At 38.8% G+C, this 15,627-nt stretch overlaps 1 protein-coding gene across 1 annotated transcript in view; it reads right to left on the bottom strand.

The window, feature by feature from the left end:
- The window catches only part of LOC105994798 (chromosome unknown open reading frame, human C8orf89), a 16,427-nt gene extending 1,124 nt beyond the window's left edge, over positions 1–15,303 (bottom strand). Inside the window, exons 1-3 of the mRNA XM_013028441.1 lie at positions 15,177–15,303; positions 12,443–12,593; positions 7,394–7,446 (exon numbers count right to left, since the gene is read on the bottom strand). Coding sequence (XP_012883895.1) covers positions 7,394–7,446; positions 12,443–12,593; positions 15,177–15,303 — 331 coding nt within the window. The remainder of the gene's footprint in view (positions 1–7,393; positions 7,447–12,442; positions 12,594–15,176) is intronic.
- Positions 15,304–15,627: the final 324 nt, after the last annotated feature.

Consider the following 15,627-nt stretch of genomic DNA (forward strand, 5'->3'; position numbering starts at 1 on the left):
AGGGGGAGGAGGAGGGGGAGGGGGAGGGGGAGGAGGGAGGAGTTTTAATTAAGAAGCATATGCTTGTGTTTTAATTTTGTAAAATTTAACTATTAGTCTACATTGTGCCTTTTAACATGGGATGGCTGTGCAATTTATTCTGAAGTAGAGAATACAGTCACCATAAATAGCTAGCTTGTTTTGTACCTTACATACTCATCAAGTTTTTCTCATGAAATAGTTTCTCATAAATGACAACTAATGTAAAAGTATAATGTTCAATAACTCCCTCAGATGAGCCAACATCACTCAAGCTTCTACATCTATTTCATACACTGGACTGTAATCATTAAGTATTTTACCCGCTTACAGATTTTACGAAGGATTGCAAGGTTGTGGGCAGCCTAAACTACACAATGAGAAGCTATCACAAAAAGAACAAGGAAAATAAAGGCAGAGACTCAATGAAACATAGGTTGCATGGTTTCCCACATTTGTTGTAACTAGAATGTGCCTATAAACCTACAAGTAAACACACTGGATGGTAAAAGGAAAAAAAATACACTGGAACATGATCGATTATACAGGTCTCTAAGCATGTACACACAGTGAGATCAAAGGAGGAAATTCTTAGGAAAGGATCACAAAGGCATAATACCTATGTGCATCTATTCATATAAAGTAATATTTCGAGCTGGGAATGTGGCTTAGCAGTAGAGCGCTTGTCTAGCTTGCATGAAGCCCTGGGTTTGATTCCTCAGTACCAAATAAACAGAAAAAGCTGGAAGTGGCACTGTGGCTCAAGTGATAGAGTGCTAGCCTTGAGCAAAAAGAAGCTCAGACCCTGGAGTTCAAGCCCAGCACAGGCAACAACAACAACAACAACAAAATAGAATAATGTTTATCAAAATGTACTCCAAGAAATGGAACAACAACAACAACAAAATAGAAAAATGTTTATCAAAATGTACTCCAAGAAATGGAACAACAACAACAACAAAATAGAATAATGTTTATCAAAATGTACTCCAAGAAATGGAAATGGGGTTATTTTTTGTTGTTGCTGCTGCTGCTTTTTCTTTTCCTTTTGTCCTGCTTGTTCATTTATCTGTCTTTCAAAGGGTAAGTGGGGGGCACAGAAAGGGTGAACAAATGCGGCCATGATACTCGCCAGACATGTTGAAAATGAACACTACAACTCGTGAGTGGGGACTGGAGGGAAAAAGTGGGAGAGAGGGAAGGAAGGGTGACATTGTCCAAAAAGAAATGTACTCATGTAACTGTAACTGACTTACGTAACTGTAAGCCTTCTGCCTTCTGTACTTCATCTTTGTTAACAATAAAATTAAAAAACAGAACAATATTTAAAAAATTAAGGAGGTATGAAGGAAAATAGGGAGGAAGGGAAGACAGGAAGGAGGGGAGGAAAGAGAAAAGGAGGGAAGAAAATTTAGGGAGACTAACTACCTTGCCCAAGGCACATACCCAGTAGCAGTCATTGGTGGTATTTGAACAGAGATCCACCAAATTCAAAATGCCCATGAAATCACTATATATTATCCTTAAATATGCAAATGTGTGCTCTACTTAGAAATATATAAGGCTTTGAAAATAATCTGCTCACCTATACAGCTTTAAAATACCATTATTTAGGGGCTGGGAATGTGCCTTAGTGGCAGAGAGCTTGCCTAGCATGCATGAAGCCCTGGGTTCAATTTCTCGGAACCATATAAACAGAAAAAGCCAGAAGTAGTGCTGTGGCTCAAGTGGTAGAGTGCTAGCCTTGAGCCAAAGAAGCTCAGGGACAGTGCCCAGGCCCTGAGTACAAGCCCCAGGACTGGCAAAAGAAAAAAAATCAACTTTACTTCAACTGTCTCACACACACACACACACACACACACACACACACACACACACACACACAAAACTTGTTACATTCTCCAACATGGTTGTTATTGTTTGTTTTATTTCATTTGTAGATATAATGGGAGTGAGAAGTTCAGAGACAGGGAAAGAGAGACAGAGGGAGAGAGAGAGAGAGAAAGAGAAAGAGAAAGAGAGAAAGTAGAGCCTTAAAAACATGATCTAAGCTCTTGTTCTTCATAGTAAAATGAATCCGACACTTTAAAAGAAGATTTGAGCACTGACAAAAATAGATTTTAGATATTAAACAAACATAAAAAATGTAAAAGAATTAGTATTATACAGACAAGTGCAATGTGATTGTTACTGATTGTTAATAAAAGCCAGACACCAGTGGTTCATGCCTGTAATCAATCCTAGCTATTCAGCAGGCTGAGATGTGAGGATTATGATTCAAAGCCAGACCAGGCAGAAAAGTCCTTGTGAGTCTCTTATCTCCAATTAACCACTCAAAACTTAGAAATGGAGCTGTGGCTCAAAGTCATAGAGTGCTACTCTGAGCAAAAATGCTCAGGGGCAGTGAGTGCCCAGGCCCTGAGCCTGACAAAAAGGAAGAAAGAAAAAGAAAAGAGAATATAATAAATAATTCTTAAATATTTCCTTTAATGTATACACACATACCTCATTTTAAAATGAAGTCATTCTGGGGTGGAGGCATGGTTCAGGATACAGTGGCTGCTTAGCAAGTGCTAGGTCCTGAGTTCAAATCCCAATACACACACACACACACACACACACACACACACACACACACACAAAAGAAATTACTGCCAAGCATGGTAGGCCATGATTATAATCCAAGCTACTAGAAAGGGGAGGGTAGGATGATCATGGTCTCGGGCCAGTTCCCAGACAAAAAGATGCCTATCATAGTCTATTCCTGTTACTATCACAAAAATCACAACATAAAATAGTTCGGGAGGCTAAACCTAAGACGAAGGAGCTGGCAGGGGGCAATCTGATGAAAGCTTCCAAACTGGTAGCTTCTTCTTGTGTCTTCAAATGGCAAAAGATAATAAAGGCAAAAGGGAGAGAATGCTGTGTGCTTACATGGAGATGAGCCTGCAAGACAGGAAGGCAGCCTCTCCAGCAGCTGTTCATAAAACACCCATCGGCTCTCAAGAACAGAGTACCACCATTCCCATAAAATCCTACTTCTTTTCTTTTTTTGATCCAAAGTCTTGCATGTAGCCAAGGTTGGCCTTGAACTTAAGACCTTCCTTCTCCTCTTGTCTCAATCTCCCAAGTTCTGGGACTACAGGTATGACCCATCCTGCCTGGTGTCTATAAGTAGTACAGTAAGCCTTGAACTCAAGATCCTCCTGCTCTTGCCTCATCCTCCCAAGTGCTGGAATTACAGATGTCAATCACTATGCCTGACTTATTACCACACTGGGCATTAGGCTCCAATACTTGGATTTTAAAGGTACCCATACATTCAAACAGAACCCATCATGAGCCAGGGTTGGGCTAGAGGAACACAAGCAGACAAATACTTGTTTGAGCAAAAATATACAGCAAAAAAATCTTTCATTCTAATTAAAATTTGTATTTTTGTTTGTTTGTTATGTTTTTAATTGTAAAAATAGTGTACAGAGGGGTTGCAGTAACGTGAATAAGGTAATGAGTACATTTCTATCAAGAACCGTTACCTCCTCCTTTGTTTTTCCCTACCATCCCTTCCCATCCCCACCTCCCCAACTCCTTCCTTCCCCCCTCCTTCCAAGTTGTAAAGTTCATTTTCAACATAGTGTCTTGTACATCTCATTGTTACAATGGGTCAACCTGTATCTTTATTTCATCATTTTGTTATTTCCTTTTCCCTCCCCAAATCAGAAAATTGTATATACAAGATGCAGGGCACTGACATCAAATACAGTGAAAACAGGGGTTATATCATGGGGGAAGAACATACTAAAGAAACAAACAAAAAAATCACATAATACATTTTGAATACATTAAAAACAATAGCAAGAAAGAAAAAAACAGTTGGGTCCATATCTTGGGGTTCATTTCGCTTAACATCATCTTATATGTTCATATGTACATAGCTTTTGACCTTTTCTGGTCATCCTAGACTAATACTAGTTATTGCAAATAAGGGAAACCATGGGACCAATGTTTCTTTGAGTCTGGCTTATTTAATATAATTTTTTCCAAGTCTTTCCATTTTCTAACAAATGGGGTGATGTCATTCTTTTTGATGGAGGCATAGAATTCCATTATATATATATATATATATATATATATATATATATATATCACATTTTCTTGATCTATTCATATATTGAGGGGCGTCTGGGTTGGCTCCCTATCTTAGCTATGGTAAATAATGCTGCAATAAACATAGTCATGCTGGTAGTTTGGCCTTGTTTGTGATCGGTTGGGTAAATGACCGAAAGTGGGATTGCTGGGTCATAGGGGAGTTCTATGTGGAGTCTTTTGAGGAACCTCCATACTACTTTCCAAAGTGGTTGAACAAGTTTACACTCCCATCAACAATGCAGTAAGGTTCCCTTTTGGCCACTTCCCCTCCAACATCTGTTATTACATTTCTTGATGATAGCCATTCTAACTGGGGTGAGGTAGAATATCAATATTGTTTTTATTTGCATTTCTTTTATGGATAGAGAAGTTGAGACTTTCTTCATATGTCTATTGGCCATTCTTCTTTCCTCTTCAGAGAAGTTTCTCTTTAAGTCTTTAGCCCGCTTATTGACAGGGTGGTTGTTTCTTTGAGGATTTGTTATTGGGGGATTTAGTTTTTTGAGTTCTAAGTATATTTTAGATATGAGACCCTTGTCCATTATATGGCTAGTGAAGATCTTCTCCCAATCCGTGGGCTTTCTTCTATTGATCTTGCTAGCTCTGCCATTTCATACAATTCCATTTGTCCAACCTTTCTTTGATTTGTTGTGCTTCTGGGTCTTTATTAAGAAAATTTCTGGGGTTGGGAAGGTAGCTTAGTGGTAGAGTGCTTGCCTTGCATGCATGAGGCCCTGGGTTTGATTCCTCAGCACCACATAAACAAAAAGAAAAAAGCCAGAAGTGGTGCTGTGGCTCAAGTGGTAGAGCGCTAGCCTTGAGCTGAAGAGCTGAGGGCCAGTGCCCAGGCCCAGAGTTCAGGCCCCACGACCGGACCCCCCCCCCAAAAAAAAAGAAAAGAAAATTTCTGCCTGTGCCAAGGAACCCTAGAGTTTCTCCTATTGCTTCCTATAATGTTTTCAGGGTATCTGCTTTGACTTCGAGGTCTTTGATCCATTTGGAGTTGATTCTGGTGCAGGGTGATATACAAGGATCTAGCTTTAGTTTTCTACAAGTGTTTAAGCAATTTTGCCAGCACCATTTACTGAAGAGGCTGTCTCTCTTCCACTCTATTTTTTTAGGTCCCTTATCAAAGATTAGGTGGCTATAGGTCTGTGGGTTCAAGATTTGTATTTTTATTTGTATTTTGTTGATTAGGAAGTTACCAATGGCATATGGAAATCCAAAGAAAATAAATAACCAAGCAAAAGTTAATGGACAGTGAACCTTATGAGCTCCCATAGACTGAACTTACAAAGCTACTCTCAAGTCAGTTCTGATTTATACCAACATTGTCAATAGAGGCAGAATAATTTCAGTTTTTGTTATATCTTTTTTTTTAGTTTTTGTTATATCTTTGAAATGATGCATGCATCATTTCAAAAAAACACCAAGAGAACGAGGGAAGGGGTGACATTGTCCAAAAAGAAATGTACTCTTTACCTGATTTATATAATTGTAACCCCTTCTCTGTAAATTACCTTTAAAATAACAAAGATTTTTTAAAATGCCTATAAGTTTACAATAAAAATAAATAAGGCTGAAAATCTTAAAGTGGTAAGGAAATTATTGGTATACACAGGTAAAGTATGAATCATTTGCTATTCAGGAAGACCAATAGGAAAGAACATAACATATAGCAGGTGTGTTTCAGCTGGAGGTGATTTTGCTACCCTATTTCATTTGGCAATGTTTGAAGATATTTTTATTTTTCACAACTAGAGGGTGTGAACAGCTTCTAGTAGGTAATGATCAATTCATATAATGCACAAGACAGGACAAACAACAAGACAGGACACAACAAAGAATTATATGGTTCAAAATGTTAATACTGTTGGAGGAGGAGGAGGAAGAAGAGGAGGTGGAGGAAGGAGACAGAGAAGGAGAAGGAGAAGGAGAAAGAGAAGGAGAAGAAGGAAAAGAAAATTGAGTCATGCTCCAGTGACTCATGCCTGTAAATCCTAGCTACTAAGGAGGTTGAGATCTGAGGATCAAAGCCAGCCCAGGCAGGAAAATCAGTTAGACTCCTATCTGCAATTAATCACCAGACAACCAGAAGTGGTCCTATGGCTCAAGTGGTAGAACACTCACCTTGAGCTGAAGAGCTAGGGACAGTGCCCAGACCCAGAGTTCAAGCCCCTCAACTGACAAGAAAAAAAAGCCAGCCTGGGCAGACAAATCCAAGAGATTCATCTTCAATTAACCAGTAAAAAGGCAGAAGCAGAGCTTTCACTCATATGGTAGAATACTAGCTTTAGGGGGAAAAAAACACAAAAACAAAAAAACTAAGCAAGAGCTTGAGACCCTGAGTTTAAGCCATAGTTCCGTCACAGACAGGCTCACATAAACGAGAGACAGGGGGAGAGAGAAGGAGGGGGAGAGAGACAGAGACAGAGAGAGAGAGAGAGAGGGAGGGAGGGGGAGAGAGAGAGAGAGAGAGAGAGGTTTAATGCCAGACTAAGAAATTCACATTTTAATTAGCAAGTAATAAGGACTTTTGCTCTTAAAGAAGGAATAATGCCATGCCTGTAATCCTAGCTACTCCGGATGCTGAAATCTGAGGATCGTGGTTCAAAGCCAGCCCAGGCAGAAAAAATTATTCAGAAAAAAGTGGGAAGTAGTGCTGTGGCTCAAGTGGTAGAGTTCTAGCCTTTGAGCAAAAATAAGGTCAGGGACAGCACCCAGGCCCAGAGCTTAAGCCCCAACACTGTCAAAAAGGAAAAAAGAAAGAAAGAAAAAAAGAAAAAGAAAGAAAGCAAGAGAGAGAGAGAGAGAAAGAAGGAAAAAAGAGAGGGAGAGAGACAGAGAGACAAAGAGACAAAGAGACAGACAGACAGACAGAGAGACAGAGAGAAAGAGAGAAAGAAAGAGGAGCAATGGAAGTCCACATTTCACTTTGTAGTTGTGTTGAAGGATTTCAAAGTTTACAGACTCAAACTAAGACTAATATATGGGCTACAATTGGCCTAAGAGAGATAGGATGAGGGTTTATCTTAGGTCCTGAGGTTATTAAGATATGCATATTATGAACCTAACACCTATTAAGTTTACAAAATAATTAAAGCTTACAAAAGTGTTAACAAAATAAGGTTGAACCAATGAAAAGAAAGTAAAATGAAGAAACAGATTAAGTATATGTCACCCCAATAAGACATGTGGAAGAAAAAAAAAAGATGAGTCAGCTTACCTTTTGATTTCTCCTGAAGTGGTATCATGGTACATGTCTTAGTCTTCTTTATTCTAAAGATTATATATGATCATAAAATCACTTGTATAAAAGTCCAAGCTGTATTAGCTTTAAAAGATACAATGAGAAACAAACAATATACTTTCATGAAAAAGTCACTTGATATGTTTGCTTGTTCAGATACAGGGATCAAACCCAGGGCTCTGCACATGCTGAAGATGTACTGAAGCTCACTCTTGGCCCTGAAAATTATTTTGTTAAATGATATAACTTAGAAATTAAACAAATGGCTGGGCACCCGTAATCACGCCTGTAATCCTAGCTACTCAGGAGGCTGAGATCTGAGGATCAAGGTTCAAAGCCAGCCCGGGCAAGAAAGTCCATGAAACTCTTGTCTCCAATAAACCACCAGAAAAAAGAAGTGGTGCTGTGATTCAAATGGTAGAGCACTTGCCTTGAGCTGATTTGCTGAGGGACAGCGGCTAGGCCCAGAGTTTAAGCCCCACAACCAACAACAACAAAAAAAAGAAATTAAACAAATGGACCATATAACAATGGCTCATGCCTTTAATTTTAGCTATTTACGAGGCTGAGATCTGAGGATCACAGTTTAAAGCCAGCCCTGGCAGAAAAATCTGTCTCATTACCAATTAACCAGCAAAAAGCAGGACGTAGAGTTGTAGCTCAAATGGTAGGTGCCCCAGTACTAGCACACACACATGTATACACAAACAAAATTAAATGACAACTATAACCCCTCTGTATATCACCTTTATAATAACAATAAACATATAAACTTTTTTTTTGCCAGCCCCAGGGCTTGAACTCAGGGCCTGTGCACTGTCCCTGAGCTTCTTTTGCTCAAGGCTAGTGTTCTACCTACTTGTGCCACAGCACCATTTCTAGCTTTTCTTTTTTCTTGTTTATGTGGTACTGAAGAATCAAACCCAGGGTTTCATGCATACTAGGCAAGTACTCTACCACTAGGCCACATTCCTAGCCTGTATTAGTTTTTTTTTTGTTGTTTTTCTCCCCAGTCCTGGGGCTTGAACTCAGGGACTGGGCTGGGTACTGTCCTAAGCTTCTTTTGCTCAAGACTAGCACTCTACCACGTGAACCACAGTGCCACTTCCAGGTCTTTCTGTTTTGTGGTACTGAGGAATCGAACCCAGGATTTCATGCATGTTAGGCAAGCACTCTACCACTAAGCCACATTCCCAGCCCAAAATATAAACATTTTAAAAAACTAAATGAGAAAGGAACTTTACTACAGCTAAGCTAGTCAGAAACAGATAGGGGGATACAGACCAGCCAGTATTTTAGATTATCCTAGCAAACCTAACCAGCGTATGAGCGCTGTGTCTCACTTTACCTACAGATATTTATTAAAAATTATCAGCCACAACCCAAGCAATGCTAAGAGAAGAAAAATCCAGGTATCTGGATGAGCCATTTGTCAACTACCCCTTATTTGTGCTTTGCTTCTTTTTTTTAAGCTAGTACTGGGGCTTACCCTCAAGGCTGTCCCTGAGCTTTATCAGTCAAAGCTTCAGCTCTCCAACTTGACTCACAGCTCCACTTCTGACTTTATGGCGGTTAATTAGAAATAAAAGTCTTAGGGGCATTCCTGACTGAGCTAGCTTCAAATTTCTATCCTCACTTTTTCATCTACCACTGCAAAATGAATTTTGCTGTAATTAACTTATATTCCTATGGGGGAAAAAATATCAGGTTTGAATGTGCTGCCAATGAGAGACTGCATCCTAAGAATTTCAAATTTCTATATTAAGCTTGGGATATTCAGCAGTAACTTTTAAATATTTTTCACTTGTCAGATTACTGTTATCTACTATATTCCCAGAATATGCTATGAGAACCAATAACACTTCTGATCACCATTAAAGAAATTGACAGAAAGTCATACTTTTTCTCAGTTTTTCTTTTTCTTTCCTTTTCTTTTCTTTCTTTCTTTTTTTTTTTTTTTGTCAGTTGTGGGGCTTGAACTCTGGGCCTAGGCGTTGTCCCTCAGCATTTCAGCTCAAGGCTAGTGCTCTACAACTTGAGCCACAGCACCACTTTTGGCTTTTTCTGCTTATGTGTTGCTGAGGAATCAAACCCAGGGCCTCATGCATGCGATCCAAGCACTCTACCACTGAGCCACCTTCCCAGCCCTCTCTGAGTTTTGAAATCAGATATTCACATATGGAGGAAAAAGGAAGATTAGAGGTTGTACCCAAAAGAGAAAAGAGTACTTCCCTGCTTTGCCAATGTTGTTCTTTCACAGAATGCTGGGTGATATACAGGGGAGGATAAGATACTTGTAGGCAACTGGATATGTTCTCACTGGAATGGCTGCAAAGGCAGGGCAAGAACTCACATTTACTGCTGCTAGCACTTCTTACACGTCATGCTACTCAGTCACTGCTATTCCACTTTCTACGTGAAGATAGGATGCTTGTCCTAACATGACTAAAACGTATTCAGATTACCTTTTATTGACAAGTAAATTCTCACTTAAGGTAATGTAATAATTTCCCAAACAGCCAAATAACAAAAGAAAAACCATAAAGAAAAAAGTGATAATATTAAAAATGATAAGTAAAAATGATGTATGGTTTCTTCATTGTGGTATCATTTACACAACCCAAATGCCAAAGAACTTGAAAGTCCAACAATAGAAGTGATCAGACAAATTGTGGGTCCAGCAATGAAAGATAATGTAGCTAGTAAGACTGTTCAAAGATTATATAATGACATGGAAAATGTATTATGTGCAATCTTAAATTTTAAAAGGAGGACCTGGCCAGGTGTCTGTGGTCTATGTCTGTAACCTTAGCTCCTCAGGAGGCTGAGAACTAAAGGATTGAGATTTGAAGCTTTTCTGAGCAGGAGTCTGCAATTTCCATCTCCAATTAGCCAGCAAAATGCCAGGCTGGAGGTATAGCCCTTGTGGTAGAGCATCAGCAGAGCAAGGAAGCTGAGCAAGCTAGAGGCCTTGAGTTCAAAACTAGACTTTTTTTTGCCACCAGTCCTGGCTGGAGTTCAGGGCATAGGCTCTGTCCCTGAGCTTCTTTGTGCTCATGGCTAGCACTCTACCACTGGAGCCACAACACTTCTGGCTTTTTCTTAGTAATTTATTGGCAATAGGACTCTCATAGACCTTCCTGCCTGGGCTGGTTTTGATCTGTGATCCTCAGATCTCAACCTCCTGAGTAGCTAGGCTTACAGTTGTGAGACACCAGTGCCTGGTTCAAAACTAAACTTCCAAAAAAAAGATAGAATATAAACTTGAAAGTACACTACAATCACAATTAAAATAAGTCCATGAAAATGAAGCATAGAAGAAAGCAAAAATAAAAATGGAGATATTGAGATAGGTAGATGATCAAATAGTTTTTTTTTATTTTTCTTCATATTTTCTGAGAAGTTCTTATGTTTATAGTTTAAACATTTTCCATAATGTTTCATTTTTACTATGTTCCAGCTATCTATTTATATTACTATAATTTATTTCAAGACTACTTAACAATAATATTGGAAAGATTTAAATTTTTTCATTCAAAAACTGCAACCTTGTATGATATATATGTGGAAATATATATGGAAAATGTTTAAGTTCATTAAGTATATATATGTATACACATAAATCTTTAGAGGAATATATATGTATGTATGTATGTATGTATGTATCTTCCTCTAAAGAAAATTGTAGCTCAGAATGATGTAAGTACTTCAGAGGTCAAGAGGACAGGGAGCAAATAAGAGACATTCAATAAAAATGGCTAATAAAACTAAACATAGCAGAAAGTAAATAGAATATGAGATTGTCTTCCTAACTTATAGATAGATCTCTTTGAAAGAAGTTTTTCTTTATTGGTACTTCAACCCATCTGATTTAGAATAGGAAAAGGAAACATGTTTAAATGGCAATTTTCAAAGTCAAGAAGACTTGATTGTCTAAAACCATTCTCAGCTGAATGCTGGTAGCGCACCTAAAATCCTAGCTCAGGAGGCTTAGATCTAAGGATCATGAATCTGAAGCAGCAAAGTTCATGAAATTCTAATCTCCAATAATCTGCTAAAAAAAAACCCAAAAAAACAATAAAAGACAGTGGAACTGCAGCTCAAGCCATAGAGCATTAGTTTTGAGCACAAGAAGTTCAGGGACAGCACCCAGACCCTGAGTTCAAGCCCCAGGACCAGCACACAAGTGCAGGCACACACCCATTATTCTTTATATTCAAGTGGGGTTTAAACTAGGCTGACATCTCAGACACAATCTTTTCTCATACCAGGAGTCACTAGAGAATCAAAACACACGGTTCTGTATTTAGAGAGCAGAAATCTGTTAATGATTCAGAAACTTAAAATTTTATCTATAAACCTGCCAAAGCTACTGATGGGCTTGATCTAGCTTAGACAAAATTTGTTTTAAGGAATTCCAGTGTGGAGTGGCATGCCTATAATTCCAGCCCTCAAAAGACCAAGGTAGGAAGATCATATGTTCAAGGCCAGCTTGGGCTACATAATAAAGAAAAAAAATAAAAACAAGTTATTTTATCTTGTTTTATTTATGTTTGTTTGTTTGTGGTTGGTTGTGAGTCTTGAACTCAGTGCCTGGGCACTATCCTTAAGCCTCTTTGTGCTCAAGGCTAGTCTCCACCACTTAAGCCACAGCTACACTTCTGGTTTTTGAGTGGTTAATTGGAGATAAGAGTTTCATGAGGACTTTTCTGCCTGGGCTGGCTTCAAACCAAGATCCTCAGATCTCAGCCTCCTGAGTAGCTAGGATTACAGGCATGAGCCATCGACAACTAGCTAAAAACAAGTTATATTAAAACTTCCTGGCAATGTCACTTGTAAAATCAAGTCCTTGTCATTCTGAATAAAATGGCTAACTTAGATTTTAACATTTAAATCCTTTTAGAAATGTCAGTAAGCAAGAAAGAATTAGATTCTCAACAGAGAAACCTCTACCTTTCACAGTGTTAGTATGAGCCATAACTGAACCAAAGAATCTGAACAGTGATCAGGATAGCGATGATCTACCTGATTGTGGTCATCTCCGTGTCGGCATGCAGCAGGTGTTTATGAACCTCTAGTGGAGTTGAACTTACACTTACACTCTTTTGACAATTTGGCAATCCTGGCAAATGCGGCATTTTGACATATTCTTTGGGCTCTTCTAAACCAATGTATTCTGTTTGAAAAATATTATCATAAGCACCTTGGCTAAATATATACCACTTCTTTTACCACAAACTAAAATGCAGATAAAATATAAAAATCAATCATTAACTAAAACTAAGCAACTGTCATCCCAAGTGTAATGAAATTGTAGAGAAATTTGAATTGTGCTATATCTTGACTATAAAAAGGAGATTGTTGAAGTGGGGAAGGAAAAATGAGATAGAGGGGTAAAGAGGATCAAATGATATATACATATACATATATATGAATACATGTTCATGAACAGAGCATAATGAAACTTAATAAGTGCTGTTTGCAAAAGGGGAGGAGGTAGAAGAGTAACAGAATGGCAGAAGAGGTGAGTTTGTTCAAAGTACATTGTGTGGTATACATGGAAATATTATAATGTACCCTCCTCATACCATAAATGTATGAAAACTCAAAAATAAAATAATGAATAATTACATATCCATTAATAAATCTGAAGTCAAAATTCAGGATGAACAAAAGGTACAATTATAACTTGGAAATGAAAAGGAAAAGCTGTACCACATGTTGGTGGTTCATTCCTGTAATCCTAGCTATGTAAGAGACAGAGCTACAGGATCTCAGGTCAAACACAGCTGGGCAGAAAAGTCTATGAGATTCCTTCTCCAAAATAATCAGCAAAAAGCTGGCTGCAAGTATAGTTCAAGTGATAGATCACCAGCTGAGCAAGCAAGCCAAGTGAACACAAGTTCAAATGACAAAAATAAATAAAATAGGGAAAGTCAAAATATACCTATATCCAAAGTTCTCAAACTAGAACTTATTGAACAAGTTATAAAAATGTTCTCTATGTAAGTTTGGCTAGAATTATTAATATAATTGCAAAAAAATGAGTGTCCTAAAAAATGAAATTCAACTCAAGGCTGGTGTTACACTTGCAATCCTAGCAACTAAGGAGACTGAGATTTGAGGATCACAGTTCAAAGCCAACCCAGGCATAAAATGTCCATGAGCTCTTATCTCCAAATAACCACCAAAAAGCTGGAAGTGGTAGAGTGTTAGCCTTTTTTTTTTTTTGGGTCCGGTCATGGGGCCTGAACTCTGGGCCTGGGTGCTATCCCTCAGCTCTTCAGCTCAAGGCTAGCGCTCTACCACTTGAGCCACAGCGCCACTTCCGGCTTTTTTTCTTTTTTTGCTTATGTGGTGCTGAGGAATCGAACCCAGGGCCTCTGGCATGCAAGACATGCGCTCTACCACTGAGCCACCTTCCCAGCCCCGAGTGTTAGCCTTGAACTGAAAAAAAGCTCAGAGACAGTGCCCAAGTCCTGAGTTGAAGACCCAGGACTGACAAATGTGTGTGTGCACATGCACACAAATCAACTGAAGGTATTTAAAAGTAAACACTGGCCGCCCGCTGGTGGCTTACACCTGTAATCCTAGCTACTCAGGAGGCTGAGATCTGAGGATCAAGGTTCAAAGCCAGCCTGGGCAGGAAAGTCCAAGAGACTCTTATCTCCAATAAACCACTCAGAAAACTGGAAGTGGTGCTGTGGCTGAAGTGATAGAGCACTTTCCTTGAGCTGAAGAGCTCAGGGACAGCACCCAAGCCCAGAGTTCAAGCCCCACAACCAACAACAACAACAAAAAAGTAAACACACTGGACACCGGTGGCTCATGCTTGTAATCCTAGCTACTCGAGTCAGGGATCTGAGGATCACTGTTCAGAGCCAGTCTGAACAGGAAAGTCCATGAGACTCTGATCTTCAATAAACTACTCAGGAAACACCAGAAGTGGTGCTGTGGCTCAAGTGGTAGAGCACAAGCTTTGAATACAAAGAAGCTCAAAGGACAGTGCCTAAACCCTGAGTTCAAGCCCCAGGACCAGCAAAAATAAAATAAAAAGAAATGTGGTCTAACAGAAATAATAATGCATTGATTGTGAGGAAACGTAATTCTTTAAGATTTGTTTCTGTTATATTAGCTTTCATTTCTTTACTTTCTTTTCTACAAATTTAATATACTATCCCAATATAAATGTCATGTAAGCCGGGCACCGGTGGCTCATGCCTATAATCCTAGCTACTCAGGAGGCTGAGATCTGAGGATCATGGTTCAAAGCCAGCCAGGACAGGAAAGTCCATGAGACTCTTATCTCCACTAAACTACTAGAAAACCAGAAATGGTGTTGTGGCTTAAGAGATAGAGCACTAGCCTTGAGCTTAAGAGCTAAGGGACAATGCCCAGGCCCAGAGTTCAAGCCCCATGACCAATAACAACAACAAAAAATGTCATGTAAGTTATAAGAGATCTCTGGACTATTTCTATATTTTCTTTCATGCTCACATTTTTTTTTGTTGTTAGATTACATTAGTTGTGAGGAGAGGAGATTCCATTGTGACATTTCCACGAATATATACAATGTATTCCAATCAATCTACCCCATCACTTTCCTTCTCCCCTTCCTAAGACAATTTCAAAAGGGTTCATTGTTTTATTGTTGTATGTGCAAGCCATCTACTTCAGCCATATTCGTCCTCATTCACCCTCCTTATTGGCCCAGCATTTCAGTTTTCTTAAAGAAAGTTAACAGTTAAAATGATATTACCTTTCCTCATCTTTTGTGTTTCTAAAACTGCTTTCTTCCAATTACTCTCAAAAAGAAAACAATTTTCCAGAGACCTTCTGGTGACTTTAGAAGTCTCAAATTTTATTTCAGGAGTTAACACTGACATTTTCTTTTCTTCTTTCAACAGTGCAGGTGAAAAGGAGATACTGCTCCAAGCAAGCCCAGAACATGGAAAGGAGAGAACAAAGTAATACTTGTAGTTACAGTTTCTCATTTGTTTTAGATCATAAAGATTACATTTTAACAGGGATTTACTTATAACATGTACATACATACTCTGGGCCAGAATAATCTCCCTTAGCTTTTTCACTCTAGGCTCGTACTACTTGAGCCACACCTCCACTTCTTGCTTTTTGCTGGTTAATTGGAGATAACCTTCATCCTCTGATCTTGGCCTCTTGAATAGCTAGGATTTCAGGCATGAGGCACC

The sequence above is a fragment of the Dipodomys ordii genome, unplaced genomic scaffold, assembly GCF_000151885.1.
Source record: "Dipodomys ordii isolate 6190 unplaced genomic scaffold, Dord_2.0 Scaffold109, whole genome shotgun sequence".
NCBI classification, from domain to species: domain Eukaryota; kingdom Metazoa; phylum Chordata; class Mammalia; order Rodentia; family Heteromyidae; genus Dipodomys; species Dipodomys ordii.